Source organism: Astatotilapia calliptera, chromosome 18, assembly GCF_964374335.1.
Source record: "Astatotilapia calliptera chromosome 18, fAstCal68.1, whole genome shotgun sequence".
Lineage (NCBI taxonomy): Eukaryota > Metazoa > Chordata > Actinopteri > Cichliformes > Cichlidae > Astatotilapia > Astatotilapia calliptera.
The window spans coordinates 10238652-10258894 of NC_137439.1; the positions used below are offsets into that span (position 1 = coordinate 10238652).

At 38.9% G+C, this 20243-nt stretch overlaps 1 protein-coding gene across 2 annotated transcripts in view; it reads left to right on the forward strand.

Moving 5' to 3' along the window:
* Window positions 1–15392, forward strand: part of tep1 (telomerase-associated protein 1) — a 38674-nt gene extending 23282 nt beyond the window's left edge. For both annotated transcript variants that reach the window (XM_026150034.2, XM_026150032.2), the window contains exons 33-56: window positions 9–35; window positions 117–330; window positions 1208–1328; window positions 1642–1766; window positions 1857–1956; window positions 2477–2632; window positions 2993–3205; window positions 3650–3706; window positions 3916–4051; window positions 4292–4543; window positions 4664–4815; window positions 6711–6815; window positions 7687–7791; window positions 7942–8071; window positions 8211–8296; window positions 8399–8525; window positions 9987–10117; window positions 10283–10401; window positions 10697–10843; window positions 11086–11185; window positions 13181–13298; window positions 13866–13948; window positions 14403–14507; window positions 14985–15392. In XM_026150034.2, the coding sequence (XP_026005819.2) occupies window positions 9–35; window positions 117–330; window positions 1208–1328; window positions 1642–1766; window positions 1857–1956; window positions 2477–2632; window positions 2993–3205; window positions 3650–3706; window positions 3916–4051; window positions 4292–4543; window positions 4664–4815; window positions 6711–6815; window positions 7687–7791; window positions 7942–8071; window positions 8211–8296; window positions 8399–8525; window positions 9987–10117; window positions 10283–10401; window positions 10697–10843; window positions 11086–11185; window positions 13181–13298; window positions 13866–13948; window positions 14403–14507; window positions 14985–15104 (3029 nt within the window). In that variant the 3' untranslated portion in view covers window positions 15105–15392. The remainder of the gene's footprint in view (window positions 1–8; window positions 36–116; window positions 331–1207; window positions 1329–1641; window positions 1767–1856; window positions 1957–2476; window positions 2633–2992; window positions 3206–3649; window positions 3707–3915; window positions 4052–4291; window positions 4544–4663; window positions 4816–6710; window positions 6816–7686; window positions 7792–7941; window positions 8072–8210; window positions 8297–8398; window positions 8526–9986; window positions 10118–10282; window positions 10402–10696; window positions 10844–11085; window positions 11186–13180; window positions 13299–13865; window positions 13949–14402; window positions 14508–14984) is intronic.
* Window positions 15393–20243: the final 4851 nt, after the last annotated feature.

The following is a 20243-nucleotide window of genomic DNA, read 5'->3' on the forward strand; positions in this document are numbered from 1 at the left end:
TTCTGCAGATAAGAACCAAGAGTCTGCACCATCATGTAAGTGCTTAAAAGTACTTTACCCACAAATCCTTGCCAGGTGTTTGTTTTATTCATTCCAGTTTCTTTTTGTCCTCTCAGCTTCCATCCAGGACGATTTAAAGGATTGCCGTAATTTCTTGCGGCGTCACGCCTCCACACTCTCCTCCTGGCCAGCTCTTTTCATTCAGCAGGCCCTCAATGAACCTCAAGAGACCTCTGCTCACACCTGGGGAAAAGGCATGGTGGGCAAAGGAGGAGTGCGGGTAATTGAGTGTCTGAACATTGATGGGAACAGTGATGGTGAAGAAAAAAGGTAAGGGGTTCTCCTTCAAGGTGATTTTTTTTTTTTTTTTTTTATTGTCAGTAGAAGAGTTCTTGATGTCTCTTACTGTAATAAAAGTGGTCATGCAGCACTTTAAAAATATATTAAGACAAAGGTTTTAGCACCAACATGAACTTAAAAGTATAACAATAAGTTTCACCCGGAGAAGTCATACTTTAAAGCAGGGATGGGGAACTCCAGGCCTTGAGGGCCAGTGTCGTGCAGGATTTAGATCTCACCCTGGGTCAACACACCTGAATCAAATCATTAGTTCATTACCAGGCCTCTGAAGAACTTCAAGACATGTTGAGGAGGTAATTTAGCCATTTAAATCAGCTGTGTTGGATACAGGACACATCTAAAACCTGTAGGACACCGGCCCTTGAGGCCTGAAGTTCCCCTTCCCCTGCTTTAAAGGGATGTGCTATTTTCAGATATATTTTATACAGAAAATGAAGATAAGGTTCATAATTCTGTGTTAACTGGGGTCTAATCCTCTAAAAAGAACGGAAAGTCCATTGTGTTGTACCGCCATGTTTCTGCAGTAGCTTTGCAGAACTTGATGGTATCTCCTGACCACTAGAGGTCACCAACTGAAGTTTTTTTTTTTTTTTCCTGAAGGCTTTTTGCCTGTTGTCCAAGAGTACATATTTTTGGGGCTAAAAATAAAATAATCTTTCTGCATCTTTTCTGCAATGTATACTGTAAATTGTATATGCTTATATTATAGGAAATGGTAAATGTACTTGTGGGATCAGTAATACCAGCAGAAGTACAAAACAAATAAGATATATGTGTATGTTGGATAATATAGTCCATATTGTTTTATTGTGTTGATATTCTTGTGCGTTTGAACTCCTGAACTCAGCGAGCTGCTGTCAACCTTCCCCTCGGAGCCCACCTCTCTGGTTGTGAGCCAGGATGACCAGATGATGGTGGTTGGTACTGGCGAGGGAACTCTACATTTCATCCACACGCAGACTGGACAGGTACAAATGTGTTTGTTTTAAACACATTTTATAACGTTGTGGATCAACTCAGCAGCTTGTATTCATGCTTTGAATTTGTGAGATCAGTAGCAGACTGGATTCATTGACCATGTTTGTGTGTAGTTAATTTCCAGTTGGTATTTATTGTCATTAATGTGAACTTTATGCGTTTGCTGTTTTTATTTCTAGCTGAGACATTTTCTACCCTGATTAAACAAAAATAAATTCATACATAAATAATGTGCTGTCACACTTGCTGAGAATAAGAAGCCTTTAAAATGTCTAATATGCACTTTCTCCTGGCTGTGAGCAGGAGGTGAAGTCTCTGATCAGCAGCTGTGACGGCATCTCGAGCTGTGTCTTCCTGAAGGACTTACGACTTGCTACCACCTCCTTTGATGGGCGAATAGAAGTGTGGGACATTGAAAATGGATGCAGGTGTGAGAAGGGTTAAAAGATTGGTTTAGATTTAATTTTTTACAAATATAGCACCGAATCTTTAAAGTCATTTTACTTGTGTTTCTGTAGGACTGACGTTATTGATGGCCACACTAATATGATAACAGGAAGTGATGTCACTGCAGACAAGAAGCACCTCGCCACGGTTTCCCTCGACTGCATGATTAAAGTAACACTAAAAAGATGTTTGTGTTTTTCTGCCTCGACTTCTGTCTTGATTCAGTATCATGTGAAATAGGACCTCAGGAATGCCAGCGCATGTGGATCAAAAACAAACAGTGTTATGTAATTTAGTTTTGTAGAGTGTTCATTGAACGAAATAATCTTCAATATCAGCTAGATTGTAATTAAGGTTCACAGAAAGGTAGAATATGTCCACTATTTTTCCAGCGTCTGTGTATAATAATGTTCAACACTTATGATTATGAGTTTAGCCAAAGTTGAGCAGCCCTTATGTAGCTACAGTTGCATAAAAAAGTAACTTTGCTTTCTTTTTTTCATAATCATTGGAAGTTGAAATTGTTCTCTAGCTCTAGTCTGTCTCCCTGAGGGTGAAAGTGATGATTAAGTGATGATGTGTTGTTAGTCATTTGTGCAGCTGCTTTGTTATGGTTTACAGCCTGACGCTGCACTGCCAGGTTTGACATCGTTCCTCGACTGTATTAATCAAACCTGTTTCTTCTCTTCAGGTGTGGTCTTCTGATAAAGGTACTGAAGTGTCCTCCGTGCTCAGCAGAAGCCCTATGAACTGTGTGACCTTTGACCCTAAGGGTCACCTTCTGGCTGCTGGCTGCTGGAATGGAAATGTGATCATGTGGAACTGGCTCAAGAATAAAAAACTAACAGTGAGCTCAATGCTGTGAATGTTGCAATGTTATTTCATTTTCACCATGAATGTATGTTAAAAATACATAATCAGTTCTACTAAAGATCTACAGGAGAAAAAAAATAGGACCATAAATATAACTGAAGTATGGAATATCGGAACCAATGAAAACATGTCTACAAAAGGGGGTGTGGTCTATTGAAACTGAGATATTTATTTTTAATTTCAGTTCTTTAGCAGAATAGGGCTTTTTTGAAAGTATTATTATTATTATTATTATTATTATTATTATTATTATTATTATTATTATTATTAGAGAACAGCTGAAAGAAGAACTACTTCAGATAATGCACTCACTGTTTTTCTCTCTCTCCATCAGTCCCTGTGCGGCCACACACGATCAGTGCGCAGCCTCTCTTTTTCTCCCTACTCCTCCATGCTCTGCTCTGGCTCTGTGTCTGGGGAGGTGAGGGTGTGGTCAGTGCCCACCTCCACCTGTGTGGGATGTTTCCAGGCTCACTGTGAAGCCACAGAGTCCCTCACCTTCCTGGAGGAAGGATCCATGCTTCTGAGCGCTGGCTCTGATCACATGGTGAGACATCAGTCAGCACATAATAAAGCTTCTGCTTTTCCCTTCAAATGTTGCTTATTTTAATAACCATTTGGTTTTGTATAAAATAACTTTTGGTTTAAAACGTCTTGATGCATTCTCAATCATCCAGGTAAGTAAATCTCCGAACGTTGATTCTGTTCATCTGGATGTAGAGTTTTCAGAAAACTCTACGTCCAGATGAACAGAATCAACGTTCGGAGATAGCCTTTTGTTGTTTTCTGATTTATCTGAGATGACTGATATGACACTGCTGTTTATTTTCTCAAAAACGACCTCAAAAAGCACCACCTCTGAAGCAGTCATAGTGCAGTTATCAGGAGAAAGTCAGTGCAGGAACAGGCACCAGTATCTTCTCACAAAGATTTCAGTGATTATAAAGCTAATCATCACCACCTCCCATTTCTGTTTTTTCTGTTCAAACAGCTCAACCTCTGGTCTGGAGGACTTGGACGTTCTGTCACTGAATTAAAATGTGATGATGTAAGTTCTAATATTTTGCTGGACCCCTTTTAACTTTAATGATGCTGCACATTTACAAGGATCTTGTACTGATGATGTTAAGTGTTAAGGTGGGGCTCTATTGATGGAAAAACCTGTTCATTCATATATTCATGAATTTCAGCATCTTCATGTTCATGTTTTTTTTTTTTTTTTTTTTTTTTTTCCTTCTTCTTCTTCTTCTTCGTCAGTGGATGCAGGAACCACCTCTGAAAAAGCTAAAGGCTGTAACGTCTCAGCCTGCTGCTCTGTGTGTGGCTGTGAATGGAGACTATGTTGCTGTGGGATACCACGCTGATGGCATCAAACTTTTCAGCCTCAGATCAGGTGTGTTGTGAGCTACGAATGTTTCAAAAATGTTTACCAGATGGAATCACTACAAGAAAGTGTGTGTGTGTGTGTGTGTGTGTGTGTGTGTGTGTGTGTGTATGAAGTGGGGCCAGTGGCTCAAAAAAGACATCTCTGGCATTAAAATTCAAAGCATCTCCTCTAGGTTTTTTCCTTTCTTGCTCTTTTTAAGTGTGTGCACTATAAAAGAAACAAACTGTACCAAAATTAATTTTTCAGGTGAGAAGATTTGGGCCTCCGTGGACCTGGACGTGTCTGTACCGTGCATGCTGTGGGTCATTTTAGAAGCAGAGCAGACTGACACCGATCTGCTGGTGTCTGGAGGAAGTGACAAATTTCTGCGGGTGTGGAAGAGAAAACAAGAAGAGGAGGGAATGACGGAAGTCCTGGAAATGGTGGGAGTGTTTGGTGTGCAATCGGGCACCATCCAGGCACTCGCACAAAACTCCACGTACCTGGCGACAGCTTCAGGTAGGTGTGATTGGTGGTAGTGATTATGCTTTCTTCTCAGGGTATTATCAAAAGTTTCTCAAGTTCCAGTCAGTTTGACTTATGTCTAAAAATGTTTTACAATGTTGCTCTTTGAATTAGATGACTTCACCATTGGGCTGTGGTTATTGTCTGATCTGACCTGTGACCCTCCGATCCAGCCAAATTCAATACTGAGGGGCCACAGTGGCGGAGTCACGTGTCTGGCTTTCAGTCCAGATGGTGCACAGCTGCTGTCTGGTGGAAAAGATCAGGTACCTGTAACTCTTCCCCCCCTTATGAACCTTATGAGAGTACCTCAATAAAAGGTTACAACTGTGAAATCAGTATGAGAGGGGGAGAACGTTGTCTCATTTGAGAGGGTGAAATCATGAATTCTGGGTTATTCTTACTTAAAAAAATAAAATAATAATAATATTAATAATGATATCATGTAGTTGCAGTGCTTCATAGATTCAGATTAGGGATACTGCCTACTGAACATGTAAGATTTTTTGGTACACTTAAATTACCTTATAAGGTAACTAAAACTCCATCCATCCATCCATCCATCCATCTTCTTCCGCTTTATCCGGGGCCGGGGATAAAGAGCTGGTCCAGTGTTTCGCGACCAGGACAAAAACTGCATTGTTCCTCCTGTATCTGAGGTTCGACTAGTGGACAAACTCTCCTTTCCAGCACCCTGGCATAGACTTTCCCAGGGAGGCTGAGGAGTCTGATCCCCCTGTAGTTGGAACACACCCTCCGGTCCCCCTTCTTAAAGATGGGGACCACCACCCCGTTCTGCCAGTCCAGAGGTACTGCCCCTGATCTCCACGCAACATTGCAGAGGCTTGTCAGCCAGGACAGCCCTACAATGTCCAGAGCCTTCAGGAACTCGGGGCGGACCTAATCCACACCAGGGGCTCTGCCACCAAGGAGTTGTTTAACTGCCTAAGTGACCTCTCCCCTGGAAATTGGCGGGTCATCCCCAGACTCTGCTTCCTCCTCGTAAGACATGTCAGTGGGATTAAGGAGGTCCTCGACGTATTCCTTCCACCGCCCGACAATTTTCTCAGTCGAAGTGAGCAGCGCTCCACCAGCACTATACACAGTGCAGGTAGAGCACCACTTTCGCCTCCTGAGTTGCCTGACTGTTTGACAGAATCTCTTCGAGGCAGTCCGAAAGTCTTTTTCCATGGCCTCTCCGAACTCCTCCCCCACCCGAGTTTTTGCTTCAGCCACTGCCCGAGCCGCATTCCGCTTGGCCTGTCGGTACCTGTCAGCTGCCTCCAAAGTCCCACAGGCTAGCCAAGCCCGATAGGACTCCTTCTTCAGCCTGGTGTCCACCATTTGGTTCGGGGGTTACCACCACGACAGGCACCAACCACTTTGCGGCCGCAGCTCAATGCAGCGGCTTCGGCAATGGAGATGCTGAACATGGTCCATTCGGACTCAATGTCCCCACTCTCCCTCGGAATGCTGTTGAAGCTCTGCCAGAGGTGTGTGTTGAAGATCTCACGGACTGGGGCCTCCGTGAATCGCTACCTTATCGTGGTGGAGGGGTTCCCATGGGCTATGTTGTCCGGGGGCTTTTGCCCCCGATAGGGTCTCCCATGGCAAATTGGTCCTGGGTGAGGGACCAGACAAAGAGCGATTCAGAAGACCCTTATGAGGAGAACATTGAAGGAACAGTTTAGCCTGACGGGATAGGGTTATCGGGCCCCGCCCTGGAGACAGGCCTGGGGAGGGTGCCCGAGGGCGAGTGTGCCCGAGGGCGAGTGTGCCCGAGGGCGAGCATGTGGTGGCCAGGCCTTAGTCCATGGGGCCCGGCCGGGCACAGCCCGAAAAGGGGACATGGCCCCATCCTCCCGCAGGCCCACCACCCGCAGGTGGTGCCGTAGGGGTTGGGTGCATTGTGTGCTGGGTAACAGCCAGGAGCGGAGGCCCTGGCGGACTGATCCCCGGCTACCAAGACTGGCAATTGGGAACTAAAACTCATGTAGTGTAATTAAAAGTGTAGTGTTTCAGTGTGGAATGCAGAAAAATAAAGCACATAAAACATAAACACTAACAGTAGCTGATTAAATGCACTTGTTATATTCTACCTCTGGAGAGAGCTACATTGGTTTTCTCTTCATCTGTTATCATAAACATTTGATTGTTTCAGGCTCTGATGGTGTGGGATGTGACTGCTCCTGCTGTTCGTTCTAAGACTCTGCCTCATGCTCACCGAGACTGGGTCACAGGCTGCGTTTGGACTCCAGATTGTGTGGTTGGTCTTCTTTTTCTTTTTTTCTTTTCATATTTTGTTTGTGTCATAAAGCAGTGGTTCTGAAAGTGGGATCTGTGGTCCACAGCCAAGAGATCAAATTAATTATATATACAAAGCTGTGATGTTATATTAGAATGGGGATGGAGGCATGTCGAGACCAACCAAACAAGCGTCCTTTGTCCTTTACTACAATCACAGTTATTGTAGGACAGTGGAAAGAAAAATACAAATAGTGGCCTTTGCCTGATCCTTGTCGGGGTTATGAGTGGTGCTTTGAAAATTTTCTCCCCTGTTTAGTGTCATTGGTGCTAAAATGTCTCACACCTGACTCCATATTGCACTGTTACCTCACAGTACAACAAGATCAAATTCAACAGGGCAACTAAGGAAAAGCAACAGGTGGCATCACAAGATTTCATGTAAAAATTCTTTAGTCGTATGTACTGTATTCATGATAGTTAAACTGTTTATGGTCAAGTCTTTCAATTTAAAAATAAAAAATAAAGAAACTTAGTCAAGAATTGCTGTACAGCTATATTGTAGAAAGGTTTTGTGGAAAAATTTGGCTCATTTAGTTAATAAACAGTGTATCGAAGAGGGTTGCTGTACATGTTTGGGTTGTTTTTGTTGTTGTTGTTTTTTGGGTGGGTGGGGTCTATGTGTTTGTTTGTTTTTAAACAAATTTTCTGTTTTTCCTTTTTTTTTTTTTTTTTGGAGCCTAAAGTGTCCACATTTGGCTAAGAAGATGGAGTGTTAATTTATCAGCTAAGGCTAGCAAGCTTGGAAGCAATGCACAGACACGCATATCTGATAATTACATCTAAGTAACATACAAGTGCTTTCAAAAATGTGTTTTTTGTTTTTGTTCCAGTTAAGCTCTTCAAATGACGGCAGACTTTGTTCGTGGGACCTTCAGGTTGGGCAGTGTCTGAGGGAAATCTCCTGGACAAGTCCACTTACCTCTGTCTGCTGTCTGGTGAGTCACTTATGCAGCTTTAAGTAAATAAGCTCTCTATATTGTGTACAATGTAAAGAACTGTTTAACTATAGCATGAAATTGTCTTTTTCTTTGGTTTGATAAATTATTTTCTTTGTTGACCTGCTCTGTCGTGCTTTCTGTGGGCAGGGACAATATGTGATAGCCAGCTGTGCAGAGGGGGCACTGCATGTCTGGAAGTGGGAAACAAACACTGAAATCTGCCATATTTCTGCTCACATGAGACGCATACACCACTGCTCTCTCCTCCCAAATACAGGTACCTGAGAAAACATGCTGGGAAGTGATTACACACATAGTCTCCTCCTCTTTCCATCATTCAGTACGCTGTATTGAGTTAATACTGCATATTCTGAAATTAATATTTGATATTTCTAAGCCCACTCTTTGTTTTTAAGACAAAGGGAAGGAAGTGAAGTCAGAAGAAATGTCCGTTTTCACAGCGTCTGATGATGGCACAGTGAAATTTTGGAAACCCTTACAGGTCTCTCAAACAAATAAAAAAAAATCCTCTGAATTTTTAAAGTGCCCTGCTGCTTCTTCAGATGTATTTTCTCACTGACTAGATATGTCGGTTTATTTCCAGGTGGAGCACTTTAGCACCTTTCGCGGTCACAGCGGTGCGATTCATGGAGTCGTTTGCAAGGAAAGGGTCCCACAATTCTTCACTGTTTCTGAAGACCGCTCGCTGCGATGCTGGACATGGGCAAGAGGTAAAAAAAAAATTGGTTTAAATTGAGACTTTTATTTTTTTACCATTTATATAAATGATACAAATCATAATTATCAACTCACAAGTGTCTACAAATCTGCTGGGAAGGCACCTAAAGAAAGCTCAGCAAAAACCCGTAGTGATCCCGTATGTGTCAGGAGTATTGGAACAGTTAAACACAGTGTCTCTGTGGCTTTTAAACCCCAACTCTCTGTGAATGGTACTCATGGCTATTGATCAGTGGTCTTTGATCAGTGGTTGTTGACCAATCGTCATGACAATTTGCATGATCAAGGAACCAATCTCCCAACCCATTGTTCCTTCAGTGGTGCTAGTTTCAGTCACTGTGCAAATGTACTGTGTATAAGATTTGGGAAACCTGCAGTCAGCTGAGACTGAAGAAGTCACTTGGATGAGTGACGAAACGTTTCTCTCACTGAAAACGCTACGTCCAGATGAATAAAATCAACTTTTAGGGAGCTACAAATCTCTCATTTTTCTTATTTTAGTACCAACTGTTTGGCTTCAGCTTATGTTCCATAAATTGGCACAGTAAGCCAGTAGAAACATCTCAAATTTGAAAATGGATTTAACTCTCGTTATTTTATTTTTTTACTGTATTAAAAAGTCAATATTTATCATCTGCAATTAGGTAATGAACATTTGAAAATTGGTTAACGACGCATTATTATGTGGCCTTTTGCAGCTGTAAGTGCTTATGAGTAATGATGTTTAAAATGCTCCCCTTTTGTGCACTGATAAGGAGGACGTTATATAGAGAGATGCAAAAAGAGAGGTATTATGTTAAATATTAATGTCTTTAATTATTTTTCCATGTTCCCATTAAATTTCTCACCAATATTGTGCAAAATTAGCTACTTAAAATGTCTTTAAAACTCCTTATAATTTTAATTTCCTTTCAAGAAAAACCCTTTTTATGTTTATGCACGTCTTCTTGTGTTAGAGCCCAGACTTCATTTCAGGAAATCTTGAACCAATTAGCTGCGATGTCCATCTCAGTCATTGTGTTCAAAATGGTGTGCCCACAATCCAGCACACAAATCTATGTACTTATAATGACTGCATTTAAAGTTTACGAGAGTGCATCATTTTGGTTTCAGATGCAATTGTCAATGTCAACAAATCAATGTGTCTTTATGACTACAATATTCTTTTTTTATATTTAACAAAAAGCCTCAAAAAAACTTATTGTACCTTTTAAAACATAAATGAATGATGGTGAAAAAGATTGGGAGATATGAGTATCAATTAGAATTTCTTCAGTGTTGAATTAATCAAAGAAGATTTGTTTTAAATCTAAAAATAAAATAAGTACTACTGAACACGTGCTGGGAGCTAAACTGGTGCCCTATGTAGCCTTATCTTTAAAGTAATTACAGTGTTATTAAGGGTCCTTATACACATTTTGTTATGAAAACTGTGTTTCTTCTTTTTTCCACAGCAAGTCCTCCAAACCTGAAAGGCTCGGTCACAGCTCTGTGCTTCTGTCAAAATGATGACCTGCTCCTCGCTGGGTATGAATCTGGTTTGCTCGAGTTGTGGCAAAACAACTCAGTGGTTGGCCACAAGCAGGTGAAGAAGTGTACAAAGAAAAATAGTTTTTTTTTAAACTCTTTTTAAATCTGTTTTGTTTTGTTTGTTTGTTTTTTGACCATGCCATCCATCTTTGTGTGTGTGTGTGTGTGTGTGTGTGTGTGTGTGTGTGTGTGTGTGTGTGTGTGTGTGTGTGTGTGTCAGGTATTTGATGACCCCATTACAGCAGTCTGCTCCATGCCTGATAGTCAGATCGCTGTGGCGAGTGTGAAACTTATTGGTGTTTGGAAGCTGGTGTGGAATAAAAAACATGACACAGCAAGGTAAACACCAACAGCTAATACATAAGATGCCCAAGCACTCTCATCTGCATTAGTCCTATAAAGTTAAAGACAATAACTAATTTTGCCTAGTTTGCTTAATAAAAAAACAATCATATGACTGTCTAAGCGCTGTGGTAAACTGGCACGTGAAAGCTGTTTTGTGTTGATTAAGATTGTGAAGTTTAACTGATTCTGAGCTTCAGTGCATCAGCAGTGGAGGGAGACATCACATGAGGTATTATGAGTTTCACTCTTCACACTAACTAATTCTTTAATTTTTGTCTCTTGCTTCCAGCTTGGTGAAGGTAACCACCTACACAGTCAGTGAACCAGTGGTGCGCCTCTTCTACTGCACTGCTTTATTTGGGGTGAACAAAACTGGAGAAGTATTTGATGTGGCACCCAAGAACAATGAGGGCAGCTGGCACAATAAAGTCAACAAGTAATGTATTTTTCATGCTTTTTTTTTATTTTTTAAATCAGCCATTCAGCATAATAATCCTCTCATACTGGACTACATTCTAAAACAAGCTGTTTTAGCTTCTTTCCTCAAACTATAGCAGACCTTGGATCAAAATGCTTATTTGATATTTGCATGACCAAAATCCAGTTCAACAGCTCTTTGATGGATTCCTTGTTGCTTGTTTTTGGTAACTCTAAATGTGGGTTGTCTCTTGTTATCAGTTGGCACTATGAAGTTGAATTTCACTGCGTGATCCACAATGATAAGAAAAGCGTGTGGCTGGTGGGTGAATCAAAGGGAGAGATTTACATCGGCTTCCTTGTGAGTATACGAACCAGCATTACTCCACATTAAGCGTTAATTCACCATCAAAACCATTCTGAAGATGAAAAGAATTGGTATTTTAGGAAATAATCCCCTCCCTTGAACTGTGGACACTCATCATCTCTTGTGAACAGATTTAGTACATGTCTATAGGCAGAGATGGGCAGTAACGCGTTACTGTAATCCGATTACTTTTTTAAAGTACTGAGTAATGTAAGGGATTACTATTGCAAAAAAATGTAATTAGATTACTGTTACTTTCCCGTAGGCACACTGTGTTACTAAACCCTGATTTTTGTTTGTGAGAGTGTCTCATGACAACGACGTAAGCGCGTGCAACACCCGTGGCAGCAACAGACGTGTGTATATCAACAATGGAGAGAGTACGACCATGCAGCGTTTAAAGCATGGAAGTACTGACATTGGTAAATGGCCTGTATTTGTATAGCGCTTTACTAGTCCCTAAGGACCCCAAAGCGCTTTACACATCCAGTCATCCACCCATTCATGCACACATTCACACACTTGTCATTAGGGCTGCTCAATTAATCGAATTTTAATCACGATTACGATCTGGGCTTTCAACGATCATTAAAAATGACTGAGCCGATTATTAGCCCCTCCCTCATTTATCCGCGACACCTTAAAGGCCGGTCCGTGAAAATATTGTCGGGCATAAACCGTCCGTGGCGCAAAAAAGGTTGGAGACCGCTGATTAAGAGGACCCGAGGGAAGCTCGGAAAGCTAAGCAGAAGTTATTTGGAGAGTGACTGCCGTTGGTTGAAAAGAGTTAAAAAAAAAAAAAAAACTTCAGTGGTGTTGCACACTATTTTATATTATTTTTTTAAAGTCATTGTTAACCCTTTAAAGCCGGTCAGAGCAGCACGCTCCGTTTTGCGTAACTATTTTTAAATCCCTGTAGAACCTGAACCGTGTAAGCTAGCGCAATAATTTGTTTTGCATATGAAACCGGAGGAGTTGTACTTACATCTGATGCCATCAGCTTGTCCTCGGTCACGGTTTCGTTCCACATATAGCTTTGCAAAAACTGCATAAAAAGCGCTTGCAGGAACAAAAGCATAATATTCCAGAAACACGCTTTGCCGTTCCTATCAGCTGTTCGTAACACTTCCCACAGTGAAATGATGCACATGCTGTTTTCTTTGCAAATTTGCATCATAGGATTGTTTTTTGTTTTTCCTGCAGTATATAAAAATTGCTGTATCTCCAAAATAAAACTATGAAGACACTCAAAATAAATTTCCTGTGGTGGGAAACTATTTTTTGCAACTTTATTGTATTTAAAGTTTTGAGGGATAAACCTCTTAAACTTCTCCAAGTAGAAATATATGTAAACAAAACAAAAGCGATTTTCAATTTTTTTTGTAGTTTATTGCACTTTTTTGCAATTTATGTAATTACTATGCACTTAATGCATACATATTATTAAAATATGGGCTATAACAGTTGTATTGATGTATAGCAACTTGAAATGCTCCCACAAATGGCACTACAGCATGTAAAAAAAAATAAATAAAAATAACATAAGCTCTGGTGGACTTGGTTCTATAGTAGGTCTTAAAGGGTTAAATAAATATCATCAAATAATCGTGATCTCAATTTCAGTGAAAATAATCGTGATTATCATTTTTGCCATAATCGAGCAGCCCTACTTGTCATGGCAAGCTACATGTAGCCACAGCCACCCTGGGGCGCACTGACAGAGGCATTACTTTGAGTTTGATTCCATAAAAAGTGACAAAAACATTAGCATCCATTGTGCACTCTTCGTGGGAAGAAAACTTCTTTCTACAGCAAAAATTTTAACTTCAAATCTGAGCAACCACCTAGCACACTGCCACAGGAATGTGAAAATCACAGAGAAAACCCCGGATCCCCCCACTGACATGACCGTTGAGGCACCGGTGATAACACTGAGTAATAAGACACCGATGAAAAGACAGCTGACAATCATATCCTCTTAATTTTCAGTTTCCCATGAGTCGGGAAACATCCCTTCAAAGAGCTTTCAGTGAACTGAACATGAAATGTGACGAGGAGGAGGGGAAGAAGAAGAGGACCCTGATAACAGCTGTGATAATGGATAACGGTAAACATCAGACCTGGAAGTAAAAGATGTTTACTTCAGTTGATTTTTCATGCTAATTTGGTCTCAGAAAAATAGTCAAGATATTCACTTTTCTGCAGCATATGACTAAAACATTGTATTCCTATGCATCACTGCCTAGATTTTGCACCCTTGCTTTAAAATAATGGTCAAGATGATGCAGGGTATTCAAATATTGTAAATAAGAAGACTGTTAAGTAGAATTCCACCACACTGTTTTGCTTCCTGTTGGTTAAATTCATAAGGTAACTAAGCAAATAAGGTAACTAGGCAACACCTCTGCTCTCCCATACCATATATACACATATAGAAAATGTCCCAATGATCCCAACAGCCAATCAGAGGACTACTGAGGTTAATCTGATTAATGAGTATCTTGGACACGTGCATTAGGAGTCAGACATCATTAGAAAATCCATATAACTTCCAAACTCTGAAAAGTTCAGAGCACAAAACGAAACTTGTTTACACATGAAAACATTGCAATATCAAGCATGTTCTATGTGTATATGGAGATTCTGTCACACCTGAAATGTTTGTCTGTTTTAGATTTTGTGGTGTGTGGAGATGCGGAGGGCAACATGTGGTTCAATCGCCCACCAGAGCTGTCCTCATGGAGCAAAAGAAAGCCTGTAAGAGTTCAAGAGTGAGAGAAGAGAGTGACTGACATGAACATGTAAAACTGAACATTTCAAGCAGAATGAAACCTGAGTTTTTGGCTCACATTGATTATTTGGGCAAATGGTGACCATACACTTAATATCAAGCTTCACTATTGTAAAAACGTTTTCTTACTTTCTTCCTGTCTGACAGAGAAAAAAAAAGAAAAAAGCTTAATAAGTTCCCAGTAACGTCTGAGGTCTTTTAACAAAGCAGAAAGAGAGAAAACTGCCCAAAAAAAGCTGAAAATTCTCATATTTCAGCAGGTAAAATTACAAATCTGGCAATTTTTCCTCTGAATTTTTAAAATTTATTTATAGACAAATCAAATTTGGTCATCTTGATTTAAATGTACAGAGAAAAGAAAGCAGACAGCAGACATGATATACAACTTTCCTCCTTGTAATTGTGATGCTTTATCTGCAGGCTCACAGTGACAGGATCAGTGTGCTGAGACTCACTGACAGCACCATCATCTCAGCCTCCTATGACCGGACAGTGAAGCTGTGGGACAGAGACACCAAGAATCAGGTACTCTACAAACTCCACAAAACAATCTGGTCATAGATTATGTTTGTCTCCTTATCACATTCTTGCTAACTTACTGTGTTTACAGTGTTTTTGCAGCTGAAAACAGTATGCAGCAAATACATTTTACAGTTATCTCTACTAGTAAATTACAGTCTCTACTTGTGAGGTGTGTTAAATCTTTTAACTTAATTTCCTGAATAGGAATAAATTGTTTTATGCCTCAGCTTTCCCCTATAAATACAACATTTGATATTTTCCCCTATACCAATGATGCGTTTTGACATTTGATTATATATATGAATTAAGACCTGGTTTGACAACCATTAGAATAGTTTCTGGGTTTTTCCAAGAGTAGCAGCAAAGTTGTAAGATTCCTGGCTTTATATTGTAAAAATTGTGAGATTAATTGTCAAATTATTTTAACTTCTCTTAAAGCAAGGATGATTTTCTTCACCCTGTCTCCTTTTCTTTCTGCAGGTGGGCTTGTTTGTGTGTGGAGGTCCTGTTCTGATCTTGGAGGTGAATCCACAAAGACCCACTGAGCTGGTCTGCAGTGATGGAGAAAGAAAGCTCTACTTCCTCTCTTGGAGAGAGTAATTCTCTCTGCGTTACACTCTAAGCTTTAGGAATTCAGGATAGTGTTGTGACTTGTTACAAACTAAGCAAAGTCCAATAGGAATGCTTTCATTTTGGTGTCGTATGTACAATAAATTCATGTGAAGAAAAAAGAAAGTGAAATGTTTACCTAGCCACATTTGACCTACCTTTAATTTAGATGGAGAAACTTGCAAACATGACAAGCAAGGTTAATAAAAAAAAAAAAAAAAAGCTTCAAATGTTAGAAAGATCTCTTTAATTAAAAATTCAAGCAGAAGAAGAGAAAAATGTGTTTGTGTCTTTTTTAAATTCTTCCCATTGTGTTATTTTGGGTGTATTTTATTAAATATTTTTACATATTTTTCAAGTGTTTACATGATTTCCCCTTGACAGTTCTTCAAGCGTTAGATGACAGCAGATATTGGTTGTTTGTTTTGATTTTAATTACTCGTTATTTCAGTTGTTTTACCTATTTAAAAAAACACATTTTATTTACTCACGTTTTAATGAAAGTTCTAGCAGAGACCCCCGGATATTTTTAATTAATGTTTGTACAGTGACTTCTTTTGACCTCCTTAAAGAGTCAGTATATAGAGGGATCAAAAGTGGTGTCGGTATTAATGATTTTCAACACAGACTATTCTTTTTGAAGGGATTTTCTCTAAATGTATCTAAGTTTTAAGTTTGGAAAAAACGCACCGTATTTAATGAGCTATATTTTGTGTAAATTTACACAAATTCTAAAACGCCAAACATTGTTTGAAGTAGCTTTAAATGTCACATATTGATTAAGAAAAAGGTTAAAAGGTACAGTAAGCGTGCTTGCCACAGCTGATGATAGTATAATAGGTGCTTTTATTTTTAGTACACAGACAATTTTTTACAATTATTTGAGAGACATTAACTTAAGTACTTAACCTGCTGATATCCTTCTAGTTGTATTTTTATACCCTAAGGCTGTAAAGGGAATTTCCGAACTGCTCCCGAATGCAGCAGAATCGGGTTGACCGCTCCCAGATGAGACGATCACTCACCTGGACCACGGGGTGAAGCGGACAACCTCCGCCAGTTTCAAGCGATAACCCAGATCTGGGGGAAGTATTCCCAGCCAGTTTCTTTTTCCTTCTGTTTTGTAATTTTTTTTCCTACAAAGGAGGGAGAGTCGTGAACTGGTGTCAAGCCAGCCTCCAATTCGAGACTTGCAGTCAAGCCAGCCTCCAGTTTGTTTTACGTTCCCTGTGTATTCAAAGTATTACGGGAATGGATGTGGAAACCGGATTTCAAAAAAAAAGCCAACTTCGAGTGAATTAACAGATATGTTAAGAACATAATAACATATAATTTAGGCTTTTTTTTTTTTACAAACTCTAATGTTAGATCTATATGACACAGCCTTGTACCCTAATTGTGCCCTGTCACTATCAAGGCCATCTTATTTTGGATTTCAAAGTAAAAGCCCTGTGAATCTTCATTTTTGAACTACTCTTTCAATGACTTAATAATGCTCTTAAAAGCAAAAGTCGTATTTCCAAATACTATTTGAACTTTATATCAACACTTTCCAACCACAGTCTTTTTACAGTGATACCATATCAATATCAAGTCAGTCTGATTTTGCCTTTCATAGTAATGGCCCTTTGAAATTGTCCATAATTGACTTAATCTTCTAACGATTCAAAATGCTCTAAAATGAAAAATTCTTGTTTCCACAGGGTAATTCCACCTTAGATCAACAGTATACAGCCCCACAGTGATACCATATCAATATCAAGTCATTCTGATTATGCCTTCCAAAATAAAAGCCTTTTTAAATTGTCCATAATTGACCTAACTTTCAGTGATTTCAAAATGTTTTAAAATGGAAATTTCCTGTTTCCACAGGGTAATTCCACTCCAGATCAACAGTATACAACCTCACGATGTTACCATATCAATATCAAAACATTCTGATATTGCTTTAAAAAATAAAAGCATTTTCAAACTGCCCATATCTGAGTTGCTCCTGGAACAATTTCAAAATGCTCTAAAATGGCACATTCCTGTTTCCACAGGGTAATTCCACTTTAGATCAACAGTATACAGCCCCACAGTGATACCATATCAATATCAAGTCATTCTGATTTTGCTCTCAAAAATAAAAGCCTTTTCAAATTGTCCATAATTGACCTAACTTTCAGTGATTTCAAAATGCTCTAAAAAGGAAAATTCCTGTTTCCACAGGGTAATTCCACCTTAGATCAACAGTATACAGCCCCACAGTGATACCATATCAATATCAAGTCATTCTGATTATGCCTTCCAAAATAAAAGCCTTTTTAAATTGTCCATAATTGACCAAACTTTCAGTGATTTCAAAATGCTCTAAAATGGAAATTTCCTGTTTCCACAGGGTAATTCCACTTTAGATCAACAGTATACAGCCCCACAGTGATACCATATCAATGTCAAGTCATTCTGATTTTGCCTTCCAAAGTAAAAGCCTTTTCAAATTGTCCACAATTGACCTAACTTTCAGTGATTTCAAAATGCTCTAAAATGGAAAATTCCTGTTTCCACAGGGTAATTCCACCTTAGATCAACAGTATACAGCCCCACAGTGATACCATATCAATATCAAGTCATTCTGATTATGCCTTCCAAAATAAATGCCCTTTCAAATTGAGCATATACGGCCTACTTTTTTGACGATTTCAAAATGTTCTTAAACAGAATTTTGCTGTTTCCACAGGATAATTTCACTTTAGGTCAACAGTATACAACCTCACGATGTTACCATATCAATATCAAGTCATTCTGATTTTGCTTTCAAAAATAAAAGCATTTTCAAACTGCCCATATCTGACTTGATCCTGGAACAATTTCAAAATGCTCTAAAATGGAAATTTCCTGTTTCCACAGGGTAATTCCACTTTAGATCAACAGTATACAGCCCCACAGTGATACCATATTAATATCAAGTCATTCTGATTTTGCCTTCCAAAGTAAAAGCCTTTTCAAATTGTCCACAATTGACCTAACTTTCAGTGATTTCAAAATGCTCTAAAATGGAAATTTCCTGTTTCCACAGGGTAATTCCACCTTAGATCAACAGTATACAGCCCCACAGTGATACCATATTAATATCAAGTCATTCTGATTTTGCCTTCCAAAGTAAAAGCCTTTTCAAATTGTCCACAAAGATGTCATTCTAAATAAAGAAATTACAAAACAGCTTGCAAACCAACCATGACATCTTTCCACAGACTTAAAATATAAACGTACTATCAATTACAACCTAGTGGCAATTTCAGCTTCCTTTTACATCATCTTTATGATTCAATTCTGTCATAATCAATTGAGTCTGATTTTGCTTTTCAAAATGAAAACCCAATATGTGTTGAAACAGCAATTTTCATTTTTAAAACATTCTGAAATAATTGAAAGAGTATATCACATATGGACAAATTCGACGGGCCATTAATTTGAAAGGCAAAATCAGACCAACATGAAATTTACATGGTTTTACTGTCGGGTTGGATACTGTTGATCTAAAGTGGAATTATCCTGTGGAAACAGCATCTTTCAATTTAAGAGCATTTTGAAATCGTTAAACGAGTAGGTCGTCTACGGGCAATTTGAAAATACTTTTATTTTGGAAGGCAAAATCAGAGTGACTTGATCTTAACATCGTATCTCTGTGGGGTTGTATACTGTTGATTTAAAGTGAAATTATTCTGTGGAAACAGAAAATTTCCTTTTTAGAGCATTCCGAAATCACTGAAAGTTAGGTAAGTTATTGGCATTTTCAACAGGCCATTATTTTGGAAGGCAAAATCAGAATGACTTGAAATTGAAGTAGTACCATGGTGTGGATGTACACTTTTGATCTAACATGGATTCATCCTGTGGAAAGAGCAAGTTTCATTTTTAGAGCGTTCTGAATTCTTTAAAAGAGTAGGTCATATATCGGCAATTTGAAAAGTCTTTTATTTTGGAAGGCAACATCAGACTGATTTGATATTGATATGGTATCACTGTGGGGTTGGATACTATTGATCTAAAGTGGAATTATGCTGTGGAAACAGCAATTTTCCATCTTAGAGCATTTTGAATTCGCTCCAAGAGTAAGTCATATATGGGCAAATTGAAAAAGCTTTTATTTTGAAAAGCAAAATCAGACTGACTTGAAATTGACATGGTAACATCGTGAGGTTGTATACTGTTGATCTAAAGTGGAATTACCCTGTGGAAACTGAAATCTTCCTTTTTAGAGCATTCTGAAATCACTGAAAGTTAGATAAATTATGGGCATTTTCAACAGGCCATTACTTTGGAAGGCATAATCAGAATTACTTGAAATTGATATGGTAACATCGTGAGGTTGTATACTGTTGACCTAAAGTGAAATTATCCTGTGGAAACAGCAATTTTCACTTTTAGAGCATTTTGAAATCTTTAAAAGAGTAGGTCGTATCTTGGCAATTTGAAAAGTCTTTTATTTTGGAAGGCATAATCAGAATGACTTGATATTAATATGGTATCACTGTGGGGCTGTATACTGTTGATCTGGAGTAGAATTATCCTGTGGAAACACGAAATTTCCATTTTAGAGCATTTTGAAATCACTGAAAGTTAGGTCAATTGTGGACAATTTGAAAAGGCTTTTACTTTGGAAGGCAAAATCAGAATGACTTGATATTAATATGGTATCACTGTGGGGCTGTATACTGTTGATCTAAAGTGGAATTACCCTGTGGAAACAGGAAATTTCCATTTTAGAGCATTTTGAAATCACTGAAAGTTAGGTCAATTATGGACAATTTAAAAAGGCTTTTATTTTGGAAGGCATAATCAGAATGACTTGATATTGATATGGTATCACTGTGGGGCTGTATACTGTTGATCTAAGGTGGAATTACCCTGTGGAAACAGGAATTTTCCATTTTAGAGCATTTTGAAATTGTTCCAGGATCAAGTCAGATATGGGCATTTTGAAAATGCTTTTATTTTTGAAAGCAAAATCAGAATGACTTGATATTGATGTGGTAACATCGTGAGGTTGTATACTGTTGATCTAAAGTGAAATTATCCTGTGGAAACAGCAATTTTCACTTTTAGAGCATTTTGAAATCTTTAAAAGAGTAGGTCGTATCTTGGCAA